This window comes from Engystomops pustulosus, chromosome 2, assembly GCF_040894005.1.
Source record: "Engystomops pustulosus chromosome 2, aEngPut4.maternal, whole genome shotgun sequence".
NCBI classification, from domain to species: domain Eukaryota; kingdom Metazoa; phylum Chordata; class Amphibia; order Anura; family Leptodactylidae; genus Engystomops; species Engystomops pustulosus.
The window spans coordinates 247929186-247947274 of NC_092412.1; the positions used below are offsets into that span (position 1 = coordinate 247929186).

Consider the following 18089-nt stretch of genomic DNA (forward strand, 5'->3'; position numbering starts at 1 on the left):
AAAGCTGTAAAAACCAAGCCCACAAGAAATGACGCAAATGTGTTTTTTCATCATTTTCACTGCATTTAGAATTTTTTTCCCGCTTCCCAGTACACGGCATGGAATATTTAATACCATCACTACGAAGTGCAATTTGTTACGCAGAAAATAAGCCATCACATAGCTCTGTACACGGAAAAATAAAAAAGTTATAGATTTTTGAAGGTGGGGAGTGAAAAATAAAAGCGCAAAAACGAAAAAGGGCCTGGTCCTTAAGGGGTTAAGGTCCTGGCAGGGCGATTATTCATGGACAGATAGAGATCACATGACCCTCCATTTGCCGCCATTTTATGGTCAGGAATGTCCGGCTGATGAGGTAAAAGACGGGAGGCCTCACTTTACATATCAAGAAAGCAGAGCAGGACTATTACTAGATGTGTATTGGAAAATTACCTCATATACTGCCCCCCCCCCCCCACACACACACAAACACACACATTGCAAAAAAACATGAGGTAAAGTGGCCCACCCCTTTAAGTATTCATGTTTATGGCTCCCCAAATATGTATTATATACAATAAAGTTTTCTTTATACTATGGCTTATATGTAGTTGGTGAAAGTGAATGGCACAGATGCTGGTTCAAGGGCAGAAGGGGTTAAAACGAGCTGCGTGTGTGAGGATTTGGCTGCGGGTGGACAGAGAAGCCCCTTTAAGTATTCATCCATGGGAACGAAAAAAAGCTTGGAAACCGAAGTGGAGTGAAGTCAGGCGGAACTTTTACAAGGTTTGTATATTTTTTAGCTGGCGACAGTCTGAATGGTGTCAGCGGCTCCATCCGGGATGTGCTGGTGGATACAAGCGCCGCCACATGATGAGGGGTCACGGCCTAAGTCATCAGATACGTGATATTAAACAAGAGGGTCTTATCTCATGTGCCCGCGGAATATTCCCAAAACACCAACGCAAGGAAATATCTAAACAAAAGACATGTTAGTTATTCCGAGAGATCACAAAGATGGGTCCAACACGTGCAAAATATTCCTAAAATATACAGCGCCACCACTGTCCCACCAGGTGAGAGAGAGGCAGTCAGGTCCAATCTGTCTCCAAACCAATACCAATGCCAGAAGAAGTGGTCACAGAAGAGATAATCATTTACTTAAAGATATGCAAATGAATCGCCAAGTGCTCCGGAGGCGGGACCAGAATTGTCTACCGATAAGGGATCTAGATTTGTATGGAAATTAACCCAATAGTAACCGTTCGCTGTGATATTTTGAGCCTTTTCTTGCATCACAGCTGTCTATACAAATATACAAATCTTGAAAGTCAGCCCCGACCCCGGTGCACTTGAGGCTGATTTGCATACTAATATATTAAAAATAATCTTTGTATTGCTTCATTGGTTCGTTATAATAAAGGTTTCTAACCGGAACTGACAGGACCTCTTAAAGAAAATCTCAAAATCCATCATGATAAACCAGGAACACTTACTCATAGACTGTGGTAATCTTCTTATATTTGTTATCCACAGCCTCCTCTTTTTTTAAAGACAACTTCTAAAGTTATGCTAATGAGCCTGAAGTGCTCTCAGGGACGTTACCAGAGCCTGTGCTTTAGCTTCACAGGCTGTTACACTGTGCACGAGCACTTCACTGTGAGTGATGAGCAAAGGCAGAGATGGAGGGTGAGGCAGTGTAACATCCTGTGAAGCTACAGCATGGATGGGCTCTGGTAATGTCCCCATGAAACTCTCAGGCTCATCAGCATCATTTTGCTTTCAGAAGAAAGGAGGTCATGGATAATTAATATAAAATAATTCCCAAAGGGGCCTGGATCTATGAGTAATGTCCCTGGTTTATCATGATGGATTTTGATGGGAGATTTTTCTTAAAGTGAAAGGAAACTTCACTTCTGTTCCCCTAGAAGCCCCAGAAGACAAGAGATGCCAATGGTCTGATGTGACTTCCATGGGTCAGATGGGAAGAATCAGCGGTGTCATTGGATCGCACTGATAGAATATTGAATTTCCTTTCCCCAATGTAATCAATCATGTTCCACAAATGTCATATCACGTCCTGTGACATTGGGTGACACTTCTCCTCACTGCAGGTAAATATATCCTGCACCGGGGCCGGTGTACACTGCACTGAGCACACACTACACCTGACCCTGTGACAGCACCTGATGGTGATGGATGGCCCCGGGGTCACAGGATGAAGACTGGGGTCACTGTGCTGATGGTTCACACGAGTGTCATCACAAGCCACAACAGTATCCACCATACAGATAGCGACCTCACATCTATATCTATCTAATACATATCTGTCTAATATGTATATCTATGTTCTACCTGTCTGTCTCATATCTATCTATGACAACATGTGCAAAGAGTTTGTATGTTCTCTCCATGTTTGCTTGGGTTTCCTCCAGGTCCTCCATTTTCCTCCAATTTGGCAAGTTCTGTGCAGCGCTGTGTAATCTGTGTGCACTATATAAATAATGGAACTATTATCTCATTATATCATCTATGTATCTACTACCTGTCTTTTATATTTTTATCTATCTATGTACCTGTTTATCAAACTATTTATCTCATATCTATCTCCTATCAATTTATCTCATACATATCTCATATCTATCTATCTATCTTATATCTATCTTTCTATCTATCTTCTATCTATCTATATCTCATATCTATCTATCTATCTATCTATCTCCTATCTATCTATCTATCTATCTATCTATCTCATATCTATCTATCTCATATCTATCTATCTATCTATCTATCTATCTATCTATCTATCTATCTATCTCATATCTATCTATCTATCTCATATCTATCTATCTCATATCTATCTATCTCCTATCTATCTATCTATCTATCTATCTATCTCATATCTATCTCCTATCTATCTATCTATCTATCTATCTATCTCATATCTATCTCCTATCTATCTATCTATCTATCTATCTATCTCATATCTATCTATCATATCTATCTATCTCATATCTATCAATCTCATATCTAACTATCTATCTCATATCTATCTATCTATCTATCTATCTATCATCTATCTCCTATCTATCTATATCCCATATCTATCTATCTATCAATCTCATATCTATCTATCTATCTATCAATCTCATATCTATCTATCTATCTATCTATCTATCTATATCTCATATCTATCTATCTATATCTCATATCTATCTATATCTCATATCTATCTATCTATCTCATATCTATCTATCTATCTCATATCTATCTATATCTCATATCTATCTATCTATCTATCTATCTCATATCTATCTATCTATCTCATATCTATCTATCTATCTATCTATCTCATATCTATCTATCTATCTATCTATCTATCTATCTCCTATCTATCTATCTATCTATATCTCATATCTATCTATCTATCTATCTATCTATCTATCTATATCTCATATCTATCTATCTATCTATCTCCTATCTATCTATCTATCTATCTATCTCCTATCTATCTATCTATCTATCTCCTATCTATCTATCTCCTATCTATCTATCTATCTATATCTCATATCTATCTATCTATCTCATATCTATCTATCTATCTATCTATCTATCTATCTATCAAAAAGGCTCCAAGTTGAGCCGAAACGTTGCACTTTATTATACCTGTCATCATGGAATAAAGAATTCACCTTTAACACCATCAATTGGACTTTTTGGAGTGCTGCCTACTTTCTCCCACGTCTATCTATCTATCTATCTATCTATATCCCATATATCTATCTATCTATCTATCTATCTATCTATCTCATATCTATCTATCTCACATCTATCTATCTATCTATCTATCTATCTATCTATATCCCATATATCTATCTATCTATCTATCTATCTATCTATCTATCTATCTATCTATCTATCGATCTTTCTGTCTACATCTTTCCATCTATATCATATCTATCTATTTTACTGCAACATGTTGTCTTAAAGATAAAAATATGTTTCTACAATATCAGTTTTTAAATCCATATTTATTATTTAGCCCTTGTTCTGGCTGGGAATAGACTGGTTTAACAAACAGCTGGTTATTCACAGCGTTGGAGTGTACATAAAATAGCAATGGATTTGGTTGGTAGGTAGTGCATCTTAGAGATAGATAGGTATATAACGAGACATGAGATGATATATATATATATATATATATACTGTATACAAGGTAAGGAGGAATGCGATAGACAGGTAAATACTGTAGATAAAAGATTGTAGGTATGAGTTAGATAGTTGAGAGAAATATATATATATAAATATTAATGACATTTTAAAATTAAATAAAAAAACAAGTAATAAAAACAGTTCAATTAAAAAAGAAAAAGCACAAAAAATTGGCTTACGGTAATCAAAAAAGATTATATAGAAATGTACAAAATAAACTAAACCTACAAACATGTATGTGCTGCTCCCTAACATAACATTGTGGTTTTTGCATAAAATATATGTGTACTATAGAAAATGGGTAGAATGGGCATCAGACTCATTCATTTAAAGAAAATACTGTAAAATCCCAGTAATTTAGTAATATAAAAAAGTACACAAAGAGCTTAATACAAAAGGCTACAACTTCCTAGGAAATATATAAAGGAAAAATGTAAATAAATAAAATGTCAAAATGAACATATCTAATAAAAATAATTAATAAATTCATAGTAACGTTCTAATTGTTATTAGCTATTATTATAATGAACAGAATTTTAAGTGAAAATAAATACATTTCTGCTGCCCCATTTATGTGAGGACAATTAAAAAAAATATTTTCATTTTATTTTTAATTCTAAACTTTTATAATTATACACGTCGTTAAAAAAAACAACAACCTGTGTAGTGTTTTTATCTGGTGCTAGGATTTTGTTCTCATGGAGAGTCTCCCCTGTCCTCTGCTGTGGTCAGTGATAAGAGCAGGTCATGGGGTGAGGGTGAGGGCAGGGTTGTCCTCTGTGACCAGGCTCCTGAGACTACAGATATTTGATCTTGGCTGGTAAATCATTAGACCAGGCCTGGGGAGGAGGCCGCTATCAGTGCTCATTGCTGCCAGAGCTGTTGATGGGACAGATTATTGCAATGTATTGAGAGATGGATATGTGCCACTCACTGATCGGCTGGTGAAATTCAGCAGCACATTACATAGAGGCAATGAAAGAATAGCTAATAAGAAGTAGAGGAGAGACTATCAGCCATTGTTATGTGAGGCACAAGGTGAGGACGTGTCCTACTGAGGTCATCCGCTGCTCCGCTATGGATAATCACTGCCCAAATCCTAGGACTATGCCACTAATTCAGGATAACTATACATTAAAAGGGACCATAACTAAAAAAAACCCATGACCTGGGTGTAGGGAAACTTCGCGACTCAGATAGAAAGTTGAGTGAAGACCCCCCCTCCTCTACATCATACAATATGCATAATGTTTCGACAACCAACTATAGACCAAAAGAGTGGCCTTCTGGGCTTTGTTGAGCAGGTAGGTTTCTTTAGCATGGGGGGCCAATGGACATCTGTATGAATCTGTAAACCTATACAAGGGGCATACATGGTGAAGCTATGGTCATCAACACTTTAGGATTATAGGTTGGACCTGGTGGACCTATGACTTTTCTCAACCTTATTTCTGAGGACATTCCCAATATATATGCACGATGAAAGACTCAAGAGCATAAAACACTGGATAATTGCGGCTCCCACTTTAGGACTGAATGGCCCACTAAGGAGCTAGACGATGATCTGGTAGGTCTACAAGTCCAGCAAAAGGTAATCTAATGGCCTGGGGTTGATGGAGGGTGGTCTCCAAGAATAATTTTATTTGGTTGACCCAAGAAAGCACAGAAGGATACTGCAATTCCAAATATCCTATTTGGTGTCGGGACATGTTCGATTGAAACATCCCTGACTCTATGATGGACCAAGATATTAACCCTTATGCCCCGTGCACAAAAAGTGTGACTAACTCAAGGCCCCATAGCTTTATATTTGGCACATTCATGGTGTCTTACTGCATTACTCTTGCCCCTCTTTGCGGTGGGGGAATAAAAGCCTATGAACACCAGAAGGGTGAGTGTCACTCAAGTGATGTCAGACTGGGTGGCCCACGATGGCTTCCTCCACCTTACAAAGGCCTCCTGACTAATGGGCATACCTTTTAAGGTCTATTTGACAACTTCTGCACCTAGGGGTGCACCTTCTGTACATCTAGGGGGCCTGGACAGGAGATGGTCAGTCGTTGACTCTATAGGTTAATTTCAGCAGGTTGTTGGGACAATGATGATTTAACGTGTTGGCCTACAATCACCAATGTGCCGATTTGGCTTTCTGAGCAATCTTGATTAGAAGTATCAAATGAAAAGAAGGAGGCAATGGGGGTCATTTACTAAGGGCCCAATTCGCGTTTTCCTGACGTGTTACCCGAATATTTCCGATTTGCGCCGATTCCCCCTGAATTGCCCCGGGATTTTGGCGCACGCGATCGGATTGTGGTGCATCGGCACCGGCATGCACGCAACGGAAATGGGGGGGCGTGGCCAAACGAAAACCCATGGATTCGGAAAAACCTCCGCATTTAAAAAAAAAAATGTGTCACGAAAATTGCACTTACCTTCACTCAGCCCGGCTCGGTGTATTCCAGTGCGTTCCAATGCTCTTCAGCGCAGCAGCGCCACCTGGTGGACGTCGGAGGAACTACCTTAATAAATCCCGGCCGGACCCGAATCCAGCGCAGAGAACGCGCCGCTGGATCACGAATGGGCCTGGTAAGTAAATCTGCCCCAATGTATCAGTAATGGACAAGTCGTGGGTAAGAACATATTGGTAGGTAGCACCACCAGGACACGGACGCAACCCACACCACATAGTATGCCATCATACAGGACCTGGGAAGACATGTGTAAGACAACCCAAGCTAGAGCTACTCTTTACATTGACTCTGTCCAGTAGTTAACAAAGGTGATCTTGGGTATCATACATTCATAAGACTATTCTCTAAACATTCTTTAAGATAAGTTCAACCCCACCAACTTATAATAGTCTTACTCTGCCCACCAAAATCCTAATGCACCTCTGGGTAGACAAGGCAAAACAAGTCAGGTTCCAGTTGATTGTTTGAGAGGAAGCTTTGAAGTTGACAAGTGGGATCTACTTTATTTTGCCACAAAATCATAATTTTAGGGGCTTAGTGGGGGCTTCTGCATTCTGATCCATCACAACAATGTTTAGCCATGACCATCTTTTTGAAATCAAAATCATCCAAACTCCAATAAATTGGAACAGTCAATGTGAACGTAATTGAAGATGCCGTAGCGTAGAAAGAAGGGGCAACAAGAGATGTAAACTTCACAGTAACCTAATGGGGGGGGGGGGGTGTTTTGTGATCACCTCATCTACTGAGCATATCCTCTTACAGAATCAGGAAATTACAGAATTTGAATTATTAAAGTCTGCCTGTAACAAATCCCGTAACTTTTTGCTTTTATGTTGTATTTGTGTAAACAACAAACCAAGCGAGGGACGAATACACAAAGTCCTCAGCCCCTGCTCTCGGGACTTCAAAGCCTCCTCCGCACTGACTTGTCTCCAGTGAAATGCATTGGCAGATTCATCATTGATAGCATCTTCCAGTGACTCGGGGACCTTTAATCTCTGTGTTCAAGAATTGGGCTGCATCTTTCCCAGAAGTTTCTTGTATCAAGCAGCAGTAATGGTTGTCACATGGGCAAGACTGATCATTACACGCCTGGTTATGAGAAGATTTGGGAAACAAACTTTATAATGGGAATAGGTTGGTTAAAGCGTAAACAGGTTCTCCGGTTACGGACTTAGTAGATTCCCATGGCTACTATTTCCAAAGAAGGCCTGGAATATTAGGTTATCAGATCAGATGAAGATGCGATATCATCTATGGGCTGTGTCGAGCAATGCAGCCATATTCAACTTCTAAAGGGTTGTCCAAACTTTTATTTTCTTCTGGAAATCTCACGACGGAAAATAACCACAGACAATAAAACCATTCAACTCAATTAAGTAAATTTTAATTGACAAACTATAAAAATATTAATAAATTAGTAACCAAAATATTAATGTATTGAGGAGAAATGGTTCTCTGTGTCCCGTCTTCTGTCCGACAGGTAGAACATTCTATTGACTTCACTAATCGGGACGTCCCGTAGGGCAGGAATGGCGTCTGGAGCGGACACTTTCATCACTTGATTTTTGGCATACGAGTCTAAAGAGGAGAAGAAAACAAAGAACATAAGAAAACAAAAAAACTAAAGTTGTGGGGAAGGAACATATTTCAGAAGAAAATGTATCTTTTGGAACCGGAACATTCCAAAAGAACTCAACTAGGCCTCAGCACCGACATTTCGATGGTGGTGGAGAAGAGGAGGTTGTAAACGGTAGATGGCTTGACGGTCATGATAATCGCATGACTCTGGAGCCTACTCCTTCCTGGTGGAGTCCATGAGATCGGAATAAGTTTTACTTATGGAAACAGCTTAGTAGGGAAGTGCCCATAGGGCAGTGGTGCCAACCTATGGCACTGGTGCCAGAGATGGCACTCGGAGACATCTCTGTGGGCACATCAGCTGCCTCCCAGGCACAGAGTTTGCCAGACATGGCACCTTCCTGCAGTCTCAGGCAGTCCAAGTGGTGCCCTGCTATTGTAAAGTGACCCATCCTGTGCTGCTTGGTCCTGTCCAAAGAGTGAGAAGACGTGGACAGGGTCAGATTGGAGCTCAAAGATTCTGGTAGCAATAAGTTTGTAACTGCCTAAATTGCCGTGTTGGCACTTTGGAAAAAGCTAGTGGTTTTTGAGTCTCACTTTGGGCACTCGATCTCTAAAAGGTTCTCCATCACTGCCATAGGGGCTTCCATGGTAGTAGCTGTACCCCTGTTCTGGTGCCTAAAGATCCTTCTAGCAATATGAAGACTAAACTCACGACGATCCAAACGGCCGGTTCCTAGTAAACGTCGGACTCAGCAGTTTAAGATGGTGAATTAGAAGTTGATATAAGTTCCCTAAGAAAGTGACGGCCATCTTGTATTGACTAAAGCCCAATTACCCGTTACAGTGTGTATGGAGTCCAGGGGAGCCGTGTTCATCAGGTTTATTCCAAACAAGAAGATATAGGCGAAGCCCACCATAACCATGAGGTATACAGGGATAGCCACAGCCCAATACCTAGGAAGCAAACACAGCAAATATGTAGAAATGACACACCAACTACAGCAATCCCACCAGTATACGGAGCACGAGAAGATCCAACCCCTTATCCCACACCCACAGCGTATACTCACTTCTGAGGCCAATATGTCAGTCCTAGGGAGTGTAACCATGATTCAGGGATGTAGGCCCATGTTAGATAAAGGACTAGAAGACAAGAGAAGATGTGAAGAATCTATAGGACAAATCCTGAACTAGGGGGAACAAAAAGTCTCCAACAGAACCTCCACGGGTGGGGGGGGGGGTAGATATTGTGCTGGCCCTATTGAGGTCAACAGGTTGTCCATTAAAAGCTTAGGTTTCCCCTCGCAGAAGCTGTTCGATTGGGCATGTAAATATAGTATATAAAAGAGAACATCGGGAGAGGCTAAAGAGATTAAGATGCAGTTTTGTGAAAAGAAAATTTGATCTCCATGGTAACAGACTACACCAGCTCCTGTGTAGTCAGATCTCTCTTTTCTGGCCAGCTTACTAAAGGGACCTGTGTGAACCTGGTTACATTTTCACCTCACAAGATTCTGTATACTCACTAAATCCAAAATGAGATGCCAAGTAAAGGACAAATCCATATATGGCTCTTTCCGGCAGAGGAGAAGGTGAGTTTTCTACCATTTTGTGTTCCTAAAAAAAAACAATGGCAAAAAGAGAAAGAATTTAGTAATCAGATGTCTTCTCCAGAAGACAAGTGAAAATTAATTGATTTGCAAAAGACTTTTTTAAATGATCAGTTGTTATTATTACCTACCGATCAGAAATCATAAAATTGTTCGGGATTCTCATCACACGGAAGTTGTAGGAAAATCCGATCCTGTGGAAAACAGGTGCAGTTTCAGATTTTTTTCCAGAAATGTTTCAGATATTAATCAATATATTTACTAGTATTTCAAATTTCAGCATCTCGTAGTGGTGGTGGGGAGCGATGGAGGCCCATTGCTAAAAAACCCACAGAAACCCCCCAAAAAACTAAAGCCTCAAACTACAATAGGGCAGCACGGTGGCTCAGTGATTAGTACTACAGCCTTGCAGCGCTGGGGTCCCGGTTTCAAGTCTCAGAGGCAACATCTGCAAAGAGTTTATATGTTCTCTCCATGTTTGCGTGGGTTTCCTCTGGGTCCTCCGGTTTCCTCCCACACTCCAAAAAAACATACTGGTAGGTAGATTAGATTGTAAGTCCCATTGGGGACAGGGACTGCTTTGTCAGGCTCTGTGCAGCGCTGCGTAATCTGTAGGTGTTATATAAGTAAAGAATTATTATTAAAATTTGTCATTTAGAAAAGCGTTGTTTATTTTGGCCCCCTCCCATGGATCACTGCAGTTACTGCTGGAAAAATGGAAGAATTCTGATGGGTTGTGGGACACAAAATTTTAGGTTTTTTATTGCAGATTTTGCACCTTACCCTGTGACAGACATAGCCAAATTGTGTGGGTATTTTTGGCAAATCTAAAAATTTTATTTTTGAATTTTTTTACTTTTTATTTTAAAAAAAAAGTCTTTAATATTTTTGAAAATAAAAAGTTACAATTGGTTGTTTTCTCGGCCACGGTCAGGGGTCTTGTGTGTCACGATGCAGAACGATTGCACTTAGCGCCAGGAAGAGGTTTTATTCAAGCAGAACAGAAAGTACAAGCGGCACGGAGAGATCCGCGGTGTAATTTTTTGTGTGTTTTCGAAATGCTAAGCACCACACAAAGACGCGGGGATGTAAGCAGGATGAAGGTGAAGAGTAACAGCCAAGGAGTTCATCTCCAAGACAAAGGATCCGGCAGGTCACTGCTTGACTGAGAACCAAGTCAATTATAGGGAAGCAATAGGGGCGTGACGAGAGATCCGCCTCTTTACACTACACACCGGGGGTCATTAATCATCATATGCCAAAAATATGCCCCGATTCTGTCCAAAAAAAAAAAAAACTTATAAAAATTCCCTAGAGTAAATTGTAGAATTCTCTTCCCAATATCCAATCCTGCTGATGGCTCGGAGTATTTTTTTTTTTTTTTTTGCAACCACTTTTAAGATCAGGAGTTTTTTAAAAAGTTTTGAAAGTCAGTTTTTGTGGCAAGTTATTTTTATGCCGTTCAAAATTCGTCTAATTAATGTGTTTTCCATTTTAAGAAGTTATGGTCCTAAAAGGTCCTACAAGGAGCTCAGAACAAAAAAACACCCAGAAAGGTGAACATATCACCCAATTTCCGGTGTAAAGCGCCCACATCCGACATTTTGGGGCAAATTTACTTTCTGTCGTGATCCCCGATCCGGACGGTCCGACGTAGATGAAGTCCGGCGCGATTCACATAGCTTGTGCGCCCGAGATCCTGCATGTGTCGCTTCCCCGCTGAGGTCCGCCGGAGTTCACCTTCTTCTTCCCGGTGCTTGTAAGTGCGTGTCTTACAACACAATTTCCGATGTTACATGTCGCGCGTTGTCCAAATCCGTGGGATCGTCCGACAGCCTACCCTCCGATTTGTGTCGCGTGAAAGCCGGCGCCAATGTGCGCCAATGTGTGCCAAACGCCCCTGTTAAATGCGGCGCAACTCGGAAATCGTCGGGAAACCGCGGACCCTTAGTAAATGAGCCCCAATGTAGGTAATTTGGGTATTTTATGTGACATGTACATAGCCCATGTTACAAAAGGGGTCATATCACGGAGGGAGTGGTTTAGAAAGGGGCATGGCCAACCCACAAAATCTTGGCAAGAATGGTGTAAATCCCAATTTTGAGAACGTCGCCTACCAGGAATAAGGAGTGAAGTAAAAAGGTTCATTACAAGAGAGGGTCAAAGATAAGTGCAGCATGGTGGCTTAGTGGTTAGCACTACAGCCTTGTAGCGCTGGGGACCTGGGTTTAATTACCAGGGTTAACATCTGAAAAAAGTTTGTATGTTCTCTCCATGTTTGCTTGGGTTTCCTCCAGGTCCTCCGGTTTCCTCCCACACTCCAAAACATACTGGTAGGTGGATTAGACTGTGAGCCCCATTGGGGACAGGGACTGATTTGGCAAGTTCTGTGCAGCGCTGCGGAATCTGTGTGCGCTATATAAATAAAGGAATTATTATTATTAAGCGTGACAGCCTTCCCAGCGAGTGTCAGTGCCCCCAATGATAAAAGTCACTGCCTCGATGATCTACCAGGACATCTGTAAATGACAAGACAAGCATCTGAGGTAGGTTGTTTTAGGACCACTATGAGAAAAATTAGAGCCGCTCCTTATACACATCGTCAGTCTCTAACTCCAAGAGACTGACAATGTAACAATACAAAAAACTGAAAATTTCACAATATACAAAAAATATATATAAAAAAATGTTACATTTTGAATTTTTTTAAAATCTTAATCATATTTTTACATATTTTTTAAAAAATGTGTCCTTCACGAGAAACATATAAAGTAGAGACAAAAAAAATATAAAATTATAAAAACAGAAATGGAGCGTCTCTATGAGAAAGATTCAGCTTTTGGTTTGTCTTCCAGTCAAGTGTAACTGAATAAACAGATCCTTAGATTACCCACCGAGCATCGATGGCTGATAACAGGGAGTCAGAGCATGGGGGAGGGCGGGGGGGGGGGGGGATAGATGGGGAGTCAACAAAAGTTCACTGCAGTTAATCAGCAACTTCACCAAAGGTGTGATGAGCTAAATATGGTGAATGTAAGGTCAGGGATGACAGAACCGGGGAAGGGGGGGGGGGGGGGGGAGGTAAGTCACAAAAATACATTGTATTCATTTATTATCATAAGACAAGGAAATGATAGCAAAATAATCAGAAATGACTAATAATAACAACAATAATAATAATAAAGGATAAACCTTTACAGTTTTAGGTCGATTACCATTACCAAAATGATTTATAGTTGCCAAATGCCAGAATGAATTAGAGAGAATTTTTTATTACTTTCTGCAAAATCAAAAGTTTACATACACCAAGATTACTAGGGCCTAAACAATTAGGCAGGCAAGTAAATGTGCCCCACTGTGTAACATCACCCCAGGATCATTTGCACACAGTCCTTCATCCTGGTGGTAGATGCCCTTTAAAGAAATCAGCCAAGATATCAGGAAGAGAATGGTGGACTTGCACAAGTCTGGTTCCTCCTTGGGTGCAATTTTCAGAAACCTGGCGGGACTGGTGCACATTACAAAATAGATGCATCATGAGGAAAGAATGCTATGTGGTAATACTGAAGTAACCATGAGCCGAAGCTACTCCAGACTGGTTACACAGTGGCTGGAAGAAGAACAAAGTCAATGTTTGGGAGCGGCCATCACAAAGTCCTGATCTCAGTCCTATTGAAAAATTTTGGGCAAAGCTGTAAAGGCAGAGGCGACAGATATGGCTCAGATACACCAGTTCTGTCAGTTCCTACCAACTATAGTGAAAAGCTTGTGGAAGAAGATCCAAAACATCTGACCCAAGTCATACAATGTAAGAGCAATGGTTCCGAATACTAATGAAATGGAATGCCTTAAGAATTCTCTCTTATTATTCTGACATTTGGCAAATTCTAATTTACCTAAAACGGGTTTATTCTGATTCCATGTCGGATAGTGAAAAAAACCTGTCTTTTTATATAGTGTCTAGAAACATTTGCTTCCCGGTGCACCAGGGGTGGAGCCATATCTATAGCCACACCCATTTTTCTTCTTCTTTCTGTTCTACCCAAAATCACTCGGCAGTGCACTTTAACATAACAATTAACAACCTTCGTAGAAAAGGGGCGGCCCGTCAAGCAAAATGGGTGCACCAGTCGATAAGGCCCCGCCCCTGGTGCACTACTGTACTTGTATTTGCATAAAGATAAAAACTGAGTTCTCTCTAAAATGATTTGGAAACAGGAAAGGTTTGTCTGGAAAGTAGTACAATGTGTAGTATGACTTGTAGGGGGTGAGGCTGGAGCGGGGAGGATCCCTTTAAATTTAGAAACTAGAACTTTTAAAGGGAAAGAAACAAGACCTCATATAGTTGTATTGATGACAAAGTTAGTTTGATCAAGAATCTTAGAAGTTTTCTAGGTCCTCCAGGGGGGGGGGGGGGGGGGTTAATGTAGCAGTGCACATTCCTTAAAGGGACAGGTACCTGGAGGAGCATAGCCTGCACATGACATCAGAGAGTGACCAGTTCAGGTGTCGGTCACCGCTGCCCTATCTAAACTCCAGGAGGTGGTGAGTTACTGATGTCCCACTCCATGAACAGAAACAAACACTTCATCGCCTCCAGTCCTGCTGTCAGCGGCTAAAAGTGACATCCACTCCGGCCCCAGCGCATTCCTGCAGGTGAACGTGGCAGAGGTTGCAGGGAGTTCACAGGACAGGGACGGAAAATGACAGTTACAGCCGTCTGGTCATGTGTAAATAGTTGTGTAAATAAAGTTGATTCAAATTCATGCAGTGTTACATGGTTTTGTCTTTTAAATAAAGTTTTTTTTTTTACCGTATCAAAAACATTCATTCAAAATCGCTTATTTTTAAACTTATGACCCGACGTCGGGAAAGGTCATCGGTAAGTGGTCATTGGGGGTTTAAAGATCGATCAGCAGGCGAAGGCTGCAGCCTGTAGCTAGTGGCCAGGTGAGGGTACTGCAGCTCAACTAATTCCCACTTGAATAGGAGAAGACTTGAAGTATGAAAACCCCTTTAATGGTAATCAGTGTCACCCTATGACCCCTCGGCCGTCATGGATTCTGATGTCATACCACATGTCGCCACGTTTCGTGTACTAAGCTGCATTCACCATTCTGGAGTGCTTCAGAGCTGAAATCCCTTAAAGGGGTTGTGTCACTTTTCAAGTAGAAGGTGGTTTAATGATGAAGCGATTGGCGGAGATTTGGCTTCTGCGATCAGTGTCTGGCCATAAATTGTTATATTTAAAGGGTTAATTAAAGAGGGTCCTTTTTTATTAATCAACTATCTACACAGTATCTGACAAATAGACATAATACCTGCCCCCCCCCACATTCACATTAAACCCCTTATTATTATTATTATTATTATTATTATTATTAATCTTCACAATCTACCAGGCACAGCGCCGTGCATATATAGTGGCTGTGCTTGGTATTGCAGGTCAGCCCCTGTATAACTGATCACATGCTCTTGTAATAGCGGAGGACCCCTTTAAACGGGAAAAGTTTGACGAGTATTTGTCAACTATTGAGTGTCCCGGAGCAGATCCACTCCCCTAAGGCCACACGTTTCTCTACCCGGTGGCTGTGAGAACCTGGGGACATGTTCTCAGGGGTCAATCCATGAGACGTGATGGGACAATATATCACGGTGACAATGGCTGAGGGGTCTCCATTCATCACTCACTGCCGCAGCCTCTAATGGCCTCTCTGCACCGGTCTCACTTTTACTTTAGAAGTGGATGGAGAAGAGCACAATGAGGGCTCCGGGGGAGGGGGGTTTACTAGACCAAAGAACTAAAAAAGGGTCCTGTCACTTTAAATCTGAGTGACACGTATCTGGAAAGACGCTGTCTCCATAGACATCAGAAAATGGGTGACAGCCGGGGGCGTAATGATGCAGGGGGGTGGGGGGGGGGGGGCGGATTGGTATAAGACCAACGATTACTAGAGTGCCCAGGCAGAGGCGAGTACAGAGTTTAGTTTAGCATTTTTTTTCATATGGCAAGTGTGAGAGGAGGCTGCTGGACGTTTCATGAATGGGGGAGGCTGCTGGACGTTTCATGAATGGGGGAGGCTGCTGGACGTTACATGAATGGGGGAGGCTGCTGGACGTTACATGAATGGGGGAGGCTGCTGGACGTTTCATGAATGGGGGAGGCTGCTGGACGTTTCATGAATGGGGGAGGCTGCTGGACGTTACATGAATGGGGGAGGCTGCTGGACGTTACATGAATGGGGGAGGCTGCTGGACGTTACATGAATGGGGGAGGCTGCTGGACGTTACATGAATGGGGGAGGCTGCTGGACGTTACATGAATGGGGGAGGCTGCTGGACGTTACATGAATGGGGGAGGCTGCTGGACGTTACATGAATGGGGGAGGCTGCTGGACGTTACATGAATGGGGGAGGCTGCTGGACGTTACATGAATGGGGGAGGCTGCTGGACGTTACATGAATGGGGGAGGCTGCTGGACGTTACATGAATGGGGAAGGCTGCTGGACGTTTCATGAATGGGGGAGGCTGCTGGACGTTTCATGAATGGGGGAGGCTGCTGGACGTTTCATGAATGGGGGAGGCTGCTGGATGTTTCATGAATGGGGGAGGCTGCTGGATGTTTCATGAATGGGGGAGGCTGCTGGATGTTTCATGAATGGGGGAGGCTGCTGGATGTTTCATGAATGGGGGAGGCTTCTGGACGTTACATGAATGGGGGAGGCTGCTGGACGTTTCATGAATGGGGGAGGCTGCTGGATGTTTCATGAATGGGGGAGGCTGCTGGATGTTTCATGAATGGGGGAGGCTGCTGGATGTTTCATGAATGGGGGAGGCTGCTGGATGTTTCATGAATGGGGGAGGCTTCTGGACGTTACATGAACGGGGAAGGCTGCTGGATGTTTCATGAATGGGGGAGGCTGCTGGATGTTTCATGAATGGGGGAGGCTGCTGGACGTTTCATGAATGGGGGAGGCTGCTGGATGTTTCATGAATGGGGGAGGCTGCTGGACGTTTCATGAATGGGGGAGGCTGCTGGACGTTTCATGAATGGGGGAGGCTGCTGGACAGTATATACAGTGTAATAGTATAATATAGAGTATTATGCTGTGTGTAGCATACATGTGTATTATCAAGTGTAAAAAGGGCCAGATCCAAAGTCGGCCCAGTGATGTCGTGTTACGCCAGTGTGGACAGCAACTCCTTCCAACGCCCTCACAGACATAAATGCTCGGTTTGGAAAAAAAGTTCAGGCATATGGAAATACAACTCACTGATCCTTCTTTGCATCCGGATCTCACAATGAGGAGCCTTGTTACTATAGGGGGCACTATTACAAGTGAGGGTCATACTGGGGGTCTCTTTGTTACTATAGGGGGCACTATTACAAGTGAGGGTCATACTGGGGGTCTCTTTGTTACTATAGGGGGCACAGGTACCAGTGAGCGTCATACTGGGGGTCTCTTTGTTACTATAAGGGGCACTGGTACCAGTGAGGGTCTTACTGGGGGTTTCTTTGTTACTATAGGGGGCACAGGTATCAGTGAGGGTCATACTGGGGGTCTTTCTGTTACTATAGGGGGCACTGGTACCAGTGAGGGTCATACTGGGGGTCTCTTTGTTACTATAGGGGGCACTGGTACCAGTGAGGGTCATACTGGGGGGCTCTTTGTTACTATAGGGGGCACAGGTACCAGTGAGGGTCATACTGGGGGGCTCTTTGTTACTATAGGGGGCACAGGTACCAGTGACGGTCATATTGGGGGGCTCTTTGTTACTATAGGGGGCACTGGTATCAGTGACGGTCATATTGGGGGTCTCTTTGTTACTATAGGGGGCACAGTTACCAGTGAGGGTCATACTGGGGGGCTCTTTGTTACTATAGGGGGCACAGGTACCAGTGAGGGTCATACTGGGGGGCTCTTATGAAGGTGTCCATAATCTTCCCATCCTGGTTACAATGGGCGCCCTCTCCTGCTTCCCTCAGCATGATCACTTACAATACAGTGAAGGGGGAGGGCAGACATGTAACCTGTACACCCCCGGCAGTGAGTATACAGCAAGCAGAGCTTGTACTCACGGTTAGCAGTAGCCATTCAGCACTTCCTGTATTGCCGCTAATCACCATTACACCAGCAGGTGGCGCTAGAATGGAACGCAAGCTTCCTGTGCTATTCAGCCAGCCGCCAGCAGATGGCGATAGTGCGACCGCCAATCCAGTGTACAATC

The 18089-nt window shown here is 42.5% G+C and overlaps 1 protein-coding gene across 2 annotated transcripts; it reads right to left on the reverse strand.

The window, feature by feature from the left end:
* Positions 1-8030: 8030 nt before the first annotated feature.
* On the reverse strand, positions 8031-18066 carry PIGP (phosphatidylinositol glycan anchor biosynthesis class P). Of its 2 annotated transcripts, none has more exons than XM_072138745.1 (6): positions 17941-18066; positions 9991-10053; positions 9776-9866; positions 9320-9392; positions 9085-9203; positions 8031-8246 (listed from the first exon to the last, which is right to left on the reverse strand). In XM_072138745.1, exons 3-6 carry the CDS (start codon positions 9855-9857, stop codon positions 8098-8100), a joined length of 423 nt encoding a protein of 140 aa, XP_071994846.1. In that variant the 5' UTR covers positions 9858-9866; positions 9991-10053; positions 17941-18066; the 3' UTR covers positions 8031-8097. The 2 variants fall into 2 exon arrangements, with proteins under 2 accessions (XP_071994846.1, XP_071994847.1); XM_072138746.1 differs by lacking the exon at positions 17941-18066 and adding an exon at positions 17861-17879.
* Between the last annotated feature and the right edge of the window lie 23 nt (positions 18067-18089).

Coding starts and splice junctions, on each gene's coding strand:
- PIGP (XM_072138745.1), bottom strand. CDS start 9,857: ATGGTAGAAAACTCACCTTCTCCTCTGCCGGAAAGAGCCATATATGGA. Junction 9,204..9,319: donor CTGACATATTGGCCTCAGAA/GTGAGTATACGC, acceptor TTTGCTTCCTAG/GTATTGGGCTGTGGCTATCC. Junction 8,247..9,084: donor CTCCATACACACTGTAACGG/GTAATTGGGCTT, acceptor TCTCCTCTTTAG/ACTCGTATGCCAAAAATCAA.